This window comes from Lissotriton helveticus, chromosome 7 (assembly GCF_964261635.1).
Source record: "Lissotriton helveticus chromosome 7, aLisHel1.1, whole genome shotgun sequence".
Lineage (NCBI taxonomy): Eukaryota > Metazoa > Chordata > Amphibia > Caudata > Salamandridae > Lissotriton > Lissotriton helveticus.
In genome coordinates this window covers 1,035,626,730-1,035,642,696 of record NC_136068.1, presented here as the reverse complement: position 1 = coordinate 1,035,642,696, position 15,967 = coordinate 1,035,626,730, and the positions used below count along the sequence as shown (strand labels likewise).

General features: G+C 44.6%; 1 protein-coding gene across 1 annotated transcript in view; it reads right to left on the bottom strand.

Annotated features, from left to right (window-relative positions):
• SIRT7 (sirtuin 7) overlaps positions 1-15,135 on the bottom strand; it is a 103,515-nt gene extending 88,380 nt beyond the window's left edge. Inside the window, exons 1-2 of the mRNA XM_078653793.1 lie at positions 14,983-15,135; positions 3,338-3,475 (exon numbers count right to left, since the gene is read on the bottom strand). Coding sequence (XP_078509919.1) covers positions 3,338-3,475; positions 14,983-15,060 — 216 coding nt within the window. The 5' untranslated portion in view covers positions 15,061-15,135. The remainder of the gene's footprint in view (positions 1-3,337; positions 3,476-14,982) is intronic.
• Positions 15,136-15,967: the final 832 nt, after the last annotated feature.

Below are 15,967 nucleotides of genomic sequence, written 5' to 3'. Positions count from 1 at the left end.
TCAGACCAGCGCATGTGGTGGGTGAGGCGAGACTTAAAAAAAGCAGAATGATGCGGCCACTGGGCAGTGTCATTTTGTAGGAGCGTGAATTGTGCTAGACACTGCCTTTGCTATTAATGATCATATTTTAGCTGGTTACTATGATGCTAAATGAGTTCAATAGAAAGATTTTTAATAACTATATTTTGCAACTGCTCATAAATGGTAATAAATACATATGAAGGATTTAGAATGATTAGTATGTGCTAGTCGGCCAATATAATTATTTTATATTATGGTATAAAAGATGAGATGAGATGAGCTGAGCTATTGTCCAGTGCTGTTGCCTCTCCTATTACATTACGTCAATATAATTCAAGTGGGCATGAATTCTAAATGAAACAGAGCACAGTCCCTTTAGATATAGATCTCAAAAGAACAGGTTGCGGCGATGAAGGCGTGCTGCCAAATCACTGGTGGTGCATGGAAAAACAGTGCCATCACTTCCGGTAGAATACAAAATGCCTCCTCAAACTCCATTATGGGAACGGAAGGCGGCACTCTAAGTCAGGGAAATTAAACCTGTTGATTCAGCCAGGTCACCCCAGGCACTAGGTGTTCTGGATTTATTGATCACTCTTGCAGATGGTCACATGCAGACCACCACATACAAAAAACAAACAGACAGCCTCTTACAGTAGGGCAGCTATCACCCTAAACATCTCAGGGATAACCTGCCATTCGGGCAATTCTTGCACCTACGCCGCGATTGCAGCTCCCCCAGAGACTATGAATCACAAGCTGCTTATTTGACAGCTAATCTAGAGACATAATGTTATCCACCCCATGTTGTCGCAAGACGGCCCGTAATAATAATAGGGTCTCACTTTTGAAACCACAACCGAAAGCCAAAGAGGAGACTATGACATGTGTGACTTCCTTCACACTGCAATCAAATCAAATAAAGAAAATCATTAAAAAACAATGGGGTATCCTGCAAAAAGGCTGTCAAGAATACCCTCACCCCAGGTTTGCTTTCAAACGTACCTATAACATAAAATATACTATTGTTTACAATAGACATAGAGCCACGGGCGAGCCCACTCAACAACCTTTATGGGGGTTGCCCCATGTGACCAGACATTTTCCCTGAGGCTCCTGTAGTATATGTGTCGTCACTGATCCCTCTAAAATGATACAACAACTGGATGACCAACTGGTGTGAACACTAAGATCCCACACTAATTGCAATTCTAAGAACTGAATTTTTATGACCACCGGTCCCTGTAGCAAATGTTACAAAGGTATCAACCACCCGCGTAGTCAAAACCAGAATTACGGAACACTGCAGTGGTATACGCTGCAAAAAGTCCTCAACCAAAAAGAGCACACACTACCTTGAGATGGGCTATTCCCCCAACCTACGTTGGATAGTGACCGCAACATAACCAAGGCCAATCTGTTCCACAAAGAACAGAGATGGATTTTTCGTTTGTCCACACGTGACAGGTCTTAATGATGACATACCATGGGGTGAGATATATATAACCGATACTCTACATATAAACATGTTGTCTTTTTCTCCCCCCTTTTGTTTTTGACATGGCCCCTTTCAGACCGATACGCTCTTTGAGACCCAATTTTCCATCTGTGGAGGTTCGTAACTTGGGAGTTCATTCCCCCATATGACCCATACCTGGACATGATGGTACTCTAACATAACTACCACTGCCTGCCCCACACATTGACCCACTTCAATGGTCATGGGATCACCGAGACTAGTGACCGATGCTTGTTAGCTCTTGCACAGTTTTGGGATTAATTACCTCAATACTGCACCACTGACTGACTAGAGCCTTTGTACGCTCCCATTGAGTATGCCTGCACATCTGATACCTCTTAAAATACTGTAGTGATCTTGTCCCTTGTCAATAATGATTTTGCTTAAAATTGTCACACCTTTTTTTGTTGCAATTCCTTTGTTTACATTGACGGCCATTCCGCTCACAAGATGGCACCAGTATCTTCACTCATCAAGAGATGGGAAGCGGTCTAGTGTCGCGGGTGCACTAGTGACGACGCACACAAATGTGTTTCTTACCGGGTCTGCTCAGCCTCATCTACACTCCAACGGAAGCGGAGCCCAGGGTAGGTCGCACGCTACACGTGGCGACATCCATCGTTTGTATACTCTGTATACTTGAGCCTCCTCTTCATCCTGGGCAAGCCTGGCATCTGACACCAACATTCAAGTACACGTTTTATCAGCATCTTCGCTCATTTATGTTTTTCTCCTCTAAGCGCGAACATCTCTTTCTAGAGTGACTAAGCTGCGGACTGTGGATTTGCATTCCACTTTGTAGATGGTAAGACCGTATGAGTGTCTGTAGTGTTGATGACACTAGCCTATATTATATCCCAAAACCGCACATGAGTAAGCTTACAGGATTTTTTGAAACACTGAGGGCTTCACCTCTAGATTAAATACGATTACGGACAAGAGATCTAATTCGTATGGCTTACCATTTGACATACTTACATAATTCTTTTCACTATATGTTCTATCACGAAGCATTACCCTCTGCATGTGGTTAGACATACACACTGCACTGAATGCGTAAATGTATACATCAACTATAAATTGTCGCTTGATATTTTTTACTTTGTTCTTTTCCCCTTCTGTTCCCTCCAGGTCGGTCCATATATCGATTGCCTTAAGGTTTACTATACACTGTTCAAAGCTGGGATAAGTTACAGCTCTAGGAAACATCTGTACTTTTGACCAACCTACCCTTGAGTAGTTCAGTTTGCACCTTTCACAGTGCTGACGAATTGCAGCGATCATCTTTGAATTACAAGATACCTGCACCTGATTTTAAAGCCTATGTGGACCATTATATCAACATTTGGCCTATATCTGCTTTTACTATAACCGAGGGATCCACACATTAAACTGCCCCTTTGGATTCCCTAGAGTTATTTTTATACTCACTATTCACCACTCTACTCACTTACAGCAGCTCACACTCCACATCAGTAGCTTAAAAAGAACTCTGGCAAAGCCCCCCTGCGGGGCCCGTTGGACATTGCAATGCCGCCCAACGAGGAGCTGCCCGGTGATGAAGCATGATACCCCTTGGGGTGTGTGAAGGCTCTTGCTCCTGACGGATTAGATCCCCTAAATTGATTAATCAGGTACTTCCGACCCGCTTCCTCTTGACCCTCCCTTTCCATAGGAACTGCATACCTTTGTGGGCCTGTGTGCTGGACCTTTATTTGGCCCTTCTCCCTCCCTTTCTATATTGAGTTACCAAATAAAAACATTCTCATGTGGCAATGGTTGAGTGTTTTCACTAACCTCTTCTTGTCTCCTCTTCAGATTTTGCTGCTTTTTGCTTCTCTGCTGAAGTTCCTTGACGAGATCAGCACACTCAGTAAGCAGCATAACCTCCTCAGGGTTTCGTGCACCTAGTGGCTTCTTTAGGATCTGGGAGACCTGCAGAATTATAAGAGGCAATGGGGTACGAGTTAGGACATTGTAAACTGAAATGAACATCTGACCGCACCAGGCGAAGAACATAAGACAACATGAAACAGAAAGACTAAAGTCATCAGTATATTAATGATGCTGGGTAAACACCTGTTTTGCAAAGAGCGGGGAAGTCTCAACAAACTCAAGCACTGACAAACTCAAAAATCTAGGATTATTTTTATAGTGCAAAGATTTGAGTTTACATGTGCGAGTGGGTAAGCAGCAAAGAACACATTGAAGAGAAAAGGGTTGAAGAAGAATCTACTCTCCATTAAGAGGAAAGCAGCATTCACCTTGGGAAATCCGCTAGGTGAAGAAAGCCAGCTGCCCTACATATACCATTTAACACCCATTTACACAGACCATTTGTGAGTGATATAATATATCACACGTATGTTTGTAGTCATACATGAAAAACAAATAAGAATAGAAGGAATGCTTGCAAATAGCCCAAACTACTGTCAATCACTCTAGATACCATTCCAACTAATCAATTTTCGCCCAATGTGTTACTCTATACAGAGGTGCACCGTCTGCAAATCAATACTGACCATGCTAATCATTGAATTTGTCCATACCATACTGCCCAGGCCTGTATCGGCCTCATTAGACCTTGTCAGTGAAGTACAGCTTGGACCCTGTGGCATAGGAATCAAGGGATAAACTTCTGGGCATATCATAGCTACTTTAGGGCGTTATATCACCACACAAAATACGATAAGGAATACTTGAACATAACCTAAACCACTGGAAATTGGTATGGATAGCATTCCAACTTATCATTTTTCACCGATTGTGCCACTCTAGACTGAAGCCTACTTATACAAATCAGTACTGAACCTACTCCTCATGGAACAGTCCATCCTGAAACGCCAAGGGAGGTGCCTTCTAGAAGAGAACACAAGCTAACCAAAGTCCGGTTTTAGGTTTTTTAGACCAGGTCAGTGATGTATAGCTTAGATTTTTTGGCTAGCTATGGACCCACACCTGGGCATACACTTGGCCACTTCACACTATACATCAGACACAAATGTTTGCAGCAGCCGGACCGCTCCTCAACCTACCAATGACATTTCAGATCACACCTGGCTTTTCTCCCTAAAAACTGTCTCCAGCAGTAAAACTGACACCCTTCAAAGCACTTTATGCACCCAGTCAAGCAATCCATGGGAACCACCTACTCTTCAATGAACTAAAACTACACTCCTATTTCCAAAGCAAATCCCTCCACTTAAAGCTGCCCCCCATAATGACTTGTCCTGCATTCATAAAAACTCAAAAGGAAGAACATCCTTCTCTGTACAGACAACCAAACTCCGGAATTGAATACTTCCCTAGAATTAGGAGCATAGACAATCACATCTAATTCAGAAAGCACCAAATTCTTGGCTCTTTAATTCCCAATGAATACAAGTCAGAAACTGTGATTCATAAAAAAAATATGGTGAGTGGTTATGCGAGTATGTATTCCTGCTCACACTCTCTGCAACACTTCCCAATCAAGCACTGCAATGTATGCCGCACCAGATTTGTAGTAGGTCTTTGAACCTCCGATTCTATGTCAGGACCGGAGGCTTCCGATTATGCTTTCTCATTTCTTTACTGAAAAACACAGCAGCCAATGAAAGTAATACTACAGTAGTAAAAAACAATACCCATGAGGCTTTGAACCACGCCTCCTGTATTACAGCCAATCACAGCTTTAACAAGCATACAAAGTAGAGAGACACTAATCTGGCCTCCTCTTTCTTTGCTGCTCCGCAGCCCAGATAAGTGCCTCTCTATCTTGTATGCTTACACTATATAATGTGTTGATTAATTCAATATATATTTGGAATATTGATGTTTCATGATTACTGACTTGTTTGATACTGTTTATAATTGCCTGTGACTGCCATGCATTCTTCGCGCTGGGCGCCTTAGGGCTTCTTCTCCCGAGCGCGCCCCCCCCTCACTGCGGTGCCCGCTTCATTTACCAAGGTCCTTGCTTCCCTGTAAGCGCGTGTTGCGCTGTAGGCCCCCCGCCGCTGGGAGCAGAGAGCACGTCAGGGCCTTTGCGGACGCCCAGCATGCGTCTCCAGGGCTTGCGCGCGTCATAACGCACGCGTAGCCCTCGAAACAGGGCCGATAAAGACGCCCTTATTAACTCCCAAATGCAGCGTTTTTGATCGGACAATCTCCAGGCTGATTGCTAACCTGATTAACCCCCGAGTTACACAGGGCATCAGAGCCTTAATTTTTGGTGCCCTTCTGCTGGCTGCAGATAGGGGTTTCTCCTACATTAGTCCTAGAGTGGGACTTTTTGTACTGTGAGTAGACTTTTCAGTGATTTGTATGGTATTTTATTGGCTCCTGCGCCAGGCACTGCTCCCAACCGACACCCTTTCCAGGGTTGATAATTGAGCTTCCCTCTGGGGACTGTTGATTAGAATCCTATTCTATTTGAAGGATGGCCGAGTTTGATTGCTATCAGGAGGAAGTTGGTGCATGCGGTGAGCAGAGTGACCAGGAATATTACGAAGAAGAGTCCATGGAGGACATTATTGACAAGAAGCTTGACGCTAAACTAGATAAGGCCTTATTGTCCGCCCTGTTACACTTGGCTAAGAAATTGGAAATTCTCGTCCCCGCTGGTCCCAAGGTCCCCCCCTACAGGTTCGGGTCAGACCCCTGCTCCCATGCCCCGTGAATCCCCAGAGTCCTACTGGCCACATGTGCACTCCTATGCTAAAATGTATAAGTCCAAAGAAGGCGCCAAAAACGCCGTCCCTTCCATCCCACCTCCTCAGTCCTCCCCTATACCGGTGGCAGACACCACTACTGACACGGATACGGACACAGATTCCTCCCAAACATCCAAACTACGCAAGTGCGCAAAGAAGTGTAAACATGCTTCCTCCCGGTTACCCTTCCTGTTCGACCCCATGGACATTGTCCACCCTAGATCCTCCGACTGGGTCCCTCCCCCGCGGTGGCAGAATACCTACAAACCCACCTGCGCAAGGGGTTTGATAAAGAAGTCAGGGCACGTCTGAAGTCCGAATGCCCCCGTCCAGACCCAGCCCACAAAGTGGCCCTTACTCCAGACATTGATACATCAATGACCACCTTTCTTAAGAAATATAAAAAGGACCCCAAGAAGGGGATTGACCGCGCGCTCAGAGCATGCCAAGACAAGGTCCTTGACCTTTCAGGCCCTAAGATCCTCGAATTGGCCCTCCAAGCTCAGGAGACAAGTGCTGCCATCCATCCTGAATTCCTGGCTGGTTGGGCTCAAAGAGTTATTTGCATGTTAAGGAATGCTAACTGCGCCCTTGCTTTAGAACGAAGGAAATCGGTCCTGCTTAGGATTGACCCATAACTAGTGGAGCTGTCCTCATCAGAACCGGGGCCTTTGGCGGAAGGCCAACTGTTCGGAGACAAATTTGTTAAAGATATCGCCAAATTTGTAAGCACGTTCGCCTCACTAGACAAATCTCAGGCATCCTTGAAAAGAGTTCTGCACCAGGTCTCTGATAGGGTCGAGCGTGGCAGGGGACGCTCGACCGGCCGCTACTCAAATACAAGTCCTCAGCGAGGATATGCCCCAAAGGCGTGGCAGAGGTTACACCCAAGAACCAGAGCAAGCGGACGTCTACCCGTCCAGATCGCGCGGCTACATAGGCCGTTTCAACCGGGGTGTCAACTGAGGTTACAAGAATTTCGACACTCAATCCTCTGGTAAGTCCTGTGTGTCCTGTCATTCCCCTAGGGGGCAGATTGCTGCACTTTGTGGTGAATTTGGCGAGCCTCACTTCAGATGTTTGGGTCCTTCAGACCATGCAGGGTTACCAGATAGAAATGTTGGAGTGTCCCCGTAAGGCATTTTCCCCCTCATCCTCTCCATTTTTCCCATCTAGAACTGAGTTTTATAGACTCAGAGCTGCAAGAGCTTTTGGCCAAACAGGCTATTGCCGTGGAAGCCTTCATTCCAGAAGGGTTTTGCAGCAACGTCTTTTTGGTTCAGAGGAAAGGCGGCAGGCAGCGCCTAGTACTAAATTTAAGAGATTTCAATCCCCATGTCGTGTATCGTCACTTCAAGATGGAGGGTATCCACCTCTGGCGAGATCTCCTGTTAGAGAAAGACTGGATGGTCCGGTTGGACTTGAAGGATGCATACCTTACTGTCCCTATTTGCCCCTCACATCAGCAGTTCTAGCAGTTTCAGTGGAAAGGGCAGTGGTACCGGTATCGCTCGCTCCCCTTTGGCCTCTCCTCAGCTCCTTGGGTGTTCACCAAGCTCCTCAAGCCAGTGGTCTCTCGTCTCCGGGAGATGGGGGTGCGTCTTATTGTGTATTTAGACAACATGCTAATTCTGGCACAGGATCGGGATCTCCTCCTCACTCATCTGGAGTGGACGATGTCCCTGTTACAGAATCTGGGGTTCGTCATCAATGCCAAGAAATCAGTGATGATACAGAGTCAACAGATGGAATTTCTGGGTTTCCTGATAGATTCAGTCTCTGCACAGCTCCTCCATCCAGCGAGCAAGATCAGGTCCATAAAGAGGGAGATCAGAACCACCTTGTCCAATGAAATGATTCCCTTGCGGTTTCTAGTGAGAATTGTGGGTCTCCTTGCATCCTCGATCCAAGCCATTTTCCCGGGACCCTTACACTACAGGGCCCTTCAGAGACTTAAAATCTTTTACATCCAAAAGAGGTTTCATTACGACCATCTCATTCCCCTATCTCCGGAAGCTCGAGAGGAGCTTCAGTGGTGGCTGGAGCACATGACAGCCTGGAATGGGCGAGCAATTTTCGGCGACGCCCCGGACGTGGTCGTCGAGTCCAACGCCAGTCAATGGGGTTGGGCGCTCGCTGTGGGGAATTTACCACAGGAGGACGGTGGTCAGCAGAAGAACTGAAATTACACATAAACTGCCTAGAGTTGTTGGCAGGGTCTTTTGCCATCAGGTCTATCTCACCCCCTGAAGAGCAATTGTTGCATCCTGCTTCGAATGTACAATGTCTCAGCGGTGAGATACATCAATCGACTAGGGGGGACGAGGTCCCGTATGCTAGTCCACATTGTGAAGGAGTTTTGGCATTTTTGCCTGGATCGCAAGATCTCTGTAGTAGCAGAGTATCTCCCGGGGAAGTTCAATCAGATAGCGGATTTGAACTACCGGTTCCTTCAGGACTAAAGCGATTGGAGGCTTCACCCCTCGTTGTTTGCCCAGATCATGGTTATGCGAGGCCCATGCCAGATAGACCTGTTTGCCTCTCGCCTCAATGCCCATCTTCCCCCGTTCTTCAGTTGGAGACCGGACCCGATGGCGATGGGAACCGACGCGTTCCTGCACCATTGGGGGCAACAGAGGAATTATGCTTTTCCCCTGTTTGAACTGATCCCGAGGGTGGCGGCCTTTGTCCGTCGTCAGGGGGCTTCACTAGTGTTGGTGACCCCATTTTGGTCGACTCAGTCGTGGTTTCCCACACTGTTGGAGTTATATGTGGATCTTCCATTCCGGCTTCCTACATTCCTGACTCTTCTCCAGGACCCAGTGGGGACGAGCCACCCGCTGGTCCTGCAGAATCAGTTAACACTGATGGTGTGGACGCTCTCAGGAGACATGAGAGCATGGCAGGACTTTCACAGGCAGCTGCCAGCTTTATGCAGCAGGCGTGGGCTCCTTCCACCCGAAAACGATATTCTGCTTCATGGAAAAGATGGGTGGGTTGGTGCCTTCAAAAACAGGTGGATCCCGTGGGATCAAATATAACTGAGATTTTGAATTTCTTGTCAGAATGTGCAGAATCAGGCCTTGCTTACAGGTCGGTAAATAATTTCAGGTCTGCTATTTCTGCTGGACATGACCAAGTTGATGGTAAGCCTGTGGGGATGCATTCCCTGGTTTGTAAGTTACTTAAGGGTGTCCGTGTGGCTAATACCCCTCGGCCCAGGTATTCCACTTTAAGGGATGTTTCCAAAGTTCTCTCCCTTTTGGAATCCTGACCCGATAATGGTGATCTCTCTTTAAAACAGCTTTCTGCCAAGCTTACAATGTTGCTATGTCTCATATCATGTCGAAGAGTATCGGATGTTAGAGCCTTAGACCTGGCTGGTAGGATGTTTTCTCCACAGGGTGTCTCTTTTATAATCACAAGACTGACTAAGACCATGTCTCGTTCAGTGGAGTATCCTGCTTTTCCACATAACAAATTATGCGTATTACAGTGTTTGAAATGTTATGAGGAGCGTACTATTGCACACAGATCTGATTTGTTGGGTCAATTATTAATTTCTGATCAGAAACCATTCAAACCAGTCGCTGCTGCTACCGTAGCTAGGTGGGTTCGATGGGTAATGTCAGAGGCTGGCTTTGACATTTCTGTTTATGGTGCTCATTCAGCTAGAGGAGCTATGGCCTCTAAAGCATACTTGTTAGGATCCCGTTTGGAAGACATTTTCAAAGCAGCTGATTGGTCCTCTGATTCAATGTTTAAAGTGTTTTATTATAAATCTATTCCTCATGTTTCTGATGCTGTGATTGATGAGCTTTGAACCAGCATAATCAGAAGCCTCCGGTCCTGCCATAGAATACAACATTTTCTAGCTATCGCAACTAGAATTTTAGATTCTATTAAGGACACGTAGGCGAGGATTATCCCACCCGATGGGACAGTTATGCAACTGTATGTTGTTTGATGTTGTATACGATTTTAAACAACGTTTTACCCTCCCAATGAGAAATGAAATTGTGGGTTCCCTTTCTCAACCTTGATTTCTGTTCTAGGAAATGATTCTAACAAGAGTTGAATGGATTCTCTGGACGGAGCCTTTCCTTTGACGGTTGCGGTGATATCTGTGAGGGAATGTGAAAATGCGCGGTTAGCGTGTTACCAAGCGTTAGACGCAAAAGTGTTTGCAGGGGGCCGACAGCCCTACCGCTATTGTAAACTAACCTGGTAAGTTGAGGATACACCTTCAGAATGGAATCGTCTGTGGCGGAAGAACCGGCGAACGTCGGTGGTGTTTGCTATGTGGAGGAACCTCCGATCACGTGACCATAGACGTGGTAAAAAGACTATGGGGTGTTTCCGGACAGTGTAACTGACGGAAAAATATTAAAAAAGAAATACAAGGCTGGAAAAGGAGTATTGTGTGAAAATTAAGGGTGATAAAGAAGTTAGACTAATAATGAAAAACGAAAAACAAATAAAAATATTAAAATAAAATGAACAAGATGCTGGTGAGATTCGAACCTGCATGGGGTCGTGATGATGATGGCGATGCTCTATGGGTAGAGCTAAAGTAAACACGAGTTAGAATGTGGCACCTTTCAAGCACCCATAAGCCATAAAACATTAGACTTATTTGAGAACTTAGTCAAACAAGACCTAAGCAAGTAAGCTAGGAACATTGGTGAACTCTTGCAAAACAGGACTCCTGAAACCATCACATACACTGGAACCAAACCTTGCCTGAATTGCGGCAACTGTAACAGCATAATACGAGGAAACACAATCAATCACCCCATGAAAGGCCATTCAATAAAACTGAAGGTAAATGCAACGTGCGATACCAGTAACTTGATCTACGGCATTCTCTTTTCCCTTCCACCAACTGGCAATAATGATCCTTCTACCTTGAGAACAGGACTTACAAAAATCGCTGGATGGATGAAAAATAATTTTTTAAAACTGAACGGTGAAAAAACCGAACTTATAATCCTAGGAAAAAATAAAGAACTCTGGGGACCCCAACATTGGCCCCCAGAAATGGGCTCTCCTCCTATTCCAACTAATCAGGCCCGAAACCTTGGCTTTGTGGTTGATGACACACTCAGTATGCACCAGCAGGCTATTAAAACATCAGCCACCTGTTTCGTCATCTTGAGGTGGCTAAAGAAAATCTGCTGGATGCTACCAGATCATACTAAAAGAATTGTCATTAACGCCCTAATTACATCCAGATTCGACTACGCCAATGTACTTTACTTAGGATCCAACAAAGCCACAGTCCGCAAACTACAAACTGTGCAGAATGCTGCTGCAAGACTGCTAGGTAAAATTCCCATCCAAGCACCCACTACCAAACTCATACGTGAATTGCACTGGTTAAAAATTGAGAACAGAATCAAATTCAAATCACTATGCTTTATGCATAAAATCTCAGCAAATAAAGCTCCTAAATATCTACGAAGTCTGGTACAACGTTACCATCCATCCAGGATGCTGAGATCTACTACAGCGAACAAATTTGCTGTGCCCAAAATAAGACTATCACGCATGGGAGGTAGATCCTTTGCTTACCTTGGTCCCTCCCTGTGGAACTCCATGCCACAAGCTTTGCGCTCAGAGGTTAATTATTTCAGGTTCAGAAAAGCCATAAAAACCTGGCTGTTCAACATCTAAGTCCGCTGACCAACTCCCTTTCACTGAATCACAAGCGCCGGGAAACCCTTTGTTGGGTAGCTGTTTGCGCTATACAAACTAAACAAATAATAATAATAAAAATAAAATAATAAAGATGCCCATGTGGCAAAATGTACATTGGGAAAACAGAACGACGAATAAAAGTGCGACTAACCGAACACAAGTCGAATATAAGATTGAAAAACACCAAGTCAGCATTATCAGCGCACTTCATAGAAGCAAACCACAATGTTTCTCAAATTAAGTTCATTGTACTGGAGACAGCCCAAAAAACAGAAGGGAGAGATAACACCAAACACCTCCTGAAAAGAGAGAACTTTTGGATTTATAGATTGTCTACCCAGAAACCGGCAGGTTTAAATGACAGAATTGAACTGGCATGTTACTTGTAAATATTAACTTTATGACTGTACTGTGTTCAGAATGTGCGAGATTCACCCACCATTAGACACTATTTTACACACATTCTAACTCGTGTTTACTTTAGCTCTACCCATAGAGCATCGCCATCATCATCACGACCCCATGCAGGTTCGAATCTCACCAGCATCTTGTTCATTTTATTTTAATATTTTTATTCGTTTTTCGTTTTTCATTATTAGTCTAACTTCTTTATCACCCTTAATTTTCACACAATACTCCTTTTCCAGGCTTGTATTTCTTTTTTAATATTTTTCCGTCAATTACACTGTCCGGAAACACCCCATAGTCTTTTTACCACGTCTATGGTCACGTGATCGGAGGTTCCTCCACATAGCAAACACCACCGACGTTCGCCGGTTCTTCCGCCACAGACGATTCCATTCTGAAGGTGTATCCTCAACTTACCAGGTTAGTTTACAATAGCGGTAGGGCTGTCGGCCCCCTGCAAACACTTTTGCGTCTAACGCTTGGTAACACGCTAACCGCGCATTTTCACATTCCCTCACAGATATCACCGCAACCGTCAAAGGAAAGGCTTGTAAGTGAACTGCTGTTTTTTAATTCTTCCAGTCTAGCCCGTTCGTATACCTTTGTCAGTAACTTAAAACTACCCATATCAATGTACACCCTATGTGTAAATGAAATACAACCATTAGCCACAGAATCGTGCCATGACACCTGTAAGACTACGTATACGACACATACATATCATTTTACATCTGATGTTTATGCATGATTATGTTCCTTTTTTTCACTTTTCTAAATGATAAAACAGTATTACATTTCATTTTTTAGTGTCGATTCCCTGATGAAGGGCATGAGAGAAATGCCCGAAATGCATTGGATATCACATAATGACATTGCCTGAAATACATTGGAGTATTATCCACATGGAAAATGTTACGAAGTTTGTAAACATGAAAGATAAATAAGCGCATTAAATGAACTTCATATTCAACTTATACTGAAGTGTGTTGAAGAATTTTTCCTCTATGGGAAAGACTATCAATTGTGTGCCTTAAAGGGATGAGATTGGACACTGTCCGACCTCACATCTATGTATTTCACGAGACGACGTTGGACCCTCGTCGTCACCTCTAGGAGCACCACCAAAAATACTTAGCTTCAAACAAACACTGCCATAACTACAGCTGTGCATCTACCCAATAATCTATTATAATTTCTGAGCAGCCACCAGGTTGCATGTTGATTACTAAAACTTCACAGTACTATAGGAAGGAATTAATAAGGAAATTCGACATGAACTTATTAGTCCCCAACTGTACATTACAGATCAAAGCAAGAATTCAGAAACAACAAACAGCCAACCTCTCCATGCCAGCTCAGAATAATTCCAAACAATTTTGTTTCAGGGAGTTCGTTTTCTTTTACTCAGAAAATAATATTAGAGTAGATTTTGACTTCTGGTCCTCCGTAGACAACACACCTTCACAACTCCCAAACAAGTAAAGGCAAGGTCAAATTTCAGTCTCACTAATCTGGAGATAACAACGGCCATCTTTTCGGATGCAAACGTTCAGCACATTCCATAGACATGCTTGTCTCTTAAATGAAATACCCAAAAGCAAACCGTGATCCATCTCCTACTAAAAACTACTATTGTAGCTCTAGCCTGTCTTGTTTGTCCAAGATCGTTGCAAAATGTCACAAATCAAATGTACAGCTACAGAAAGCAAAATGATATTCAGAGCCTATTCCATTACGGATTTAGAACAGGGAAAAGCACAGCAACTCCCACGTCTGGTTGTGGACTGACAACATTTTACAACATCGTGACACCATTTCTGCCTCTTTATCATACTGACAATGGCAGCGATCTTTAACATTGATGACCACGGAATCTATTCAACACCAGAATACGCATGGTGAGCTGAGTCCTGGCTTGGTTCAGGTGGTACTTATAAAATGGCCATCACCTAGTAAAAAATGGAAACGTTCGTAAGAGAATGTGACCTGCCCCATCATCTAATTTGTCTCCTAGCCTTTGCAATCTCTACATAGCACCCCTTGGTGACATAATCACAGATCTCACTGCCTTTTTTACAGTAATATGAAGCTAACACTCAATTATACATTGGGGATGTCTACCCCCAAAATCAACCAATGTACTTAGAATCAGTCTGGGTAGCGTTAAGGAACGGAAGATACAGTGTCTCGAATATTTGAATCCTTTAACAATCAGCATCCTAAAGCAACGTTCTCTCTAACCTCGAAGACACGAATTTTCAGAGCAGCTTTCCATTACACCCACATGCCCATAAAAGGGCCAGCCACTGTATATTGTAGCCTCAAACTGTGCTGTCAAATGTTGACCCCTGCCCCCATGTACCACGTTTCTTGTACCCTCCTGTGTTCAATTGTATGCATCGTCTTGCTGCTTTCAGGTGCTCATGCCGCTCTCTAGACCCACGTTTCTCTCTATATAGTTTGGGAACTTTCCTTCTACATCTCCATCTTTTCTCCTGCCTTGCCCCCAGACCCAACACCGCCTCTTTAAGACCCACCCTTTTGCCTTTTATATCAGCTTCCTTCCCAGGCCAATGGCACCTTCGATCTACTCTGTAGTTCACCCTCCCCAAGATGTCTTTCTTCCCCGTCTCTTCTTACCCGCCGAACTCGTTGTCGGGTTTCCTCCACCTGGAGAATCCGAGCTCTTTGCTCGGCTTTTTTTTCTGTACGACCCATTACCACCAGCAAGCATAACAACACCGGTAGAAGTTCCGCTTCCGGCTATGCGCCGGTAGTGACGTACTCTGAGTTAGAGCTAGAAAGAGGCCCCAAAAAAAAATGTGCACGAATGCTATGCTACTCCGAGAAGTCGATGGGTATATCTATTCCCGTATCCAGGCGCGCAACGCCCACGGGGCAAGGGCTTTAGTCGCCCCCACCTCCCCCGTTTCGATCCGGCTGACGCAGCTTTAGGAGGGACACAGAGCTTGAGCTTTTTTTTTTGTGCGTTTTTATATAGCGCGGACTTTAACCGAAGTGGTCAGAGCGCTTCACAGTAGGAACCGAACTGATCAATGAGGAGAAACATTACAAATGAACAAATTGCAAACGTAAAGTTACATGAGGCAAAAATGACAATTGTGAGCAAACAAAATACAAGAGGTAGAAAACGGTGCATTATAGGAGGAAAAAGTGACATGTGTGCAGGTTACAAAAGCGTACAAAGTACAAATAGAGGTATACTACTGCAATACACGGCAGACACTCAAGCACAAGCACAAACGTTACGTAGGCAATGATGGCACTGGTGGCACTTGTGCAAGTATCTATAGTAAGAGGTAAGAGGTAGCAAACTGTTACAAGAGAAAAGTGACGTGTGCATGTTACAAACGAGTACCAAACACAGGTAGAAGGATAATACTGCAATAACTGGTAGAACACACTGGGAAGGCATAGTCATGGAGAAAAGGATTCTCTATAATGGAGGGTCTTCCTTCAGATAATAGAGAGGGTGTGAATTACACTTGGAAGTGTCTTTGAAGGAGGAGAACTTAGATGTCAGTTTTGAAGGCCTGGGGGGAGGTGGTGGTACGGAGCTGAGGCGGAAGGGAGTTCCAGATTCTCACAGCGTTGCCTGAAAAGG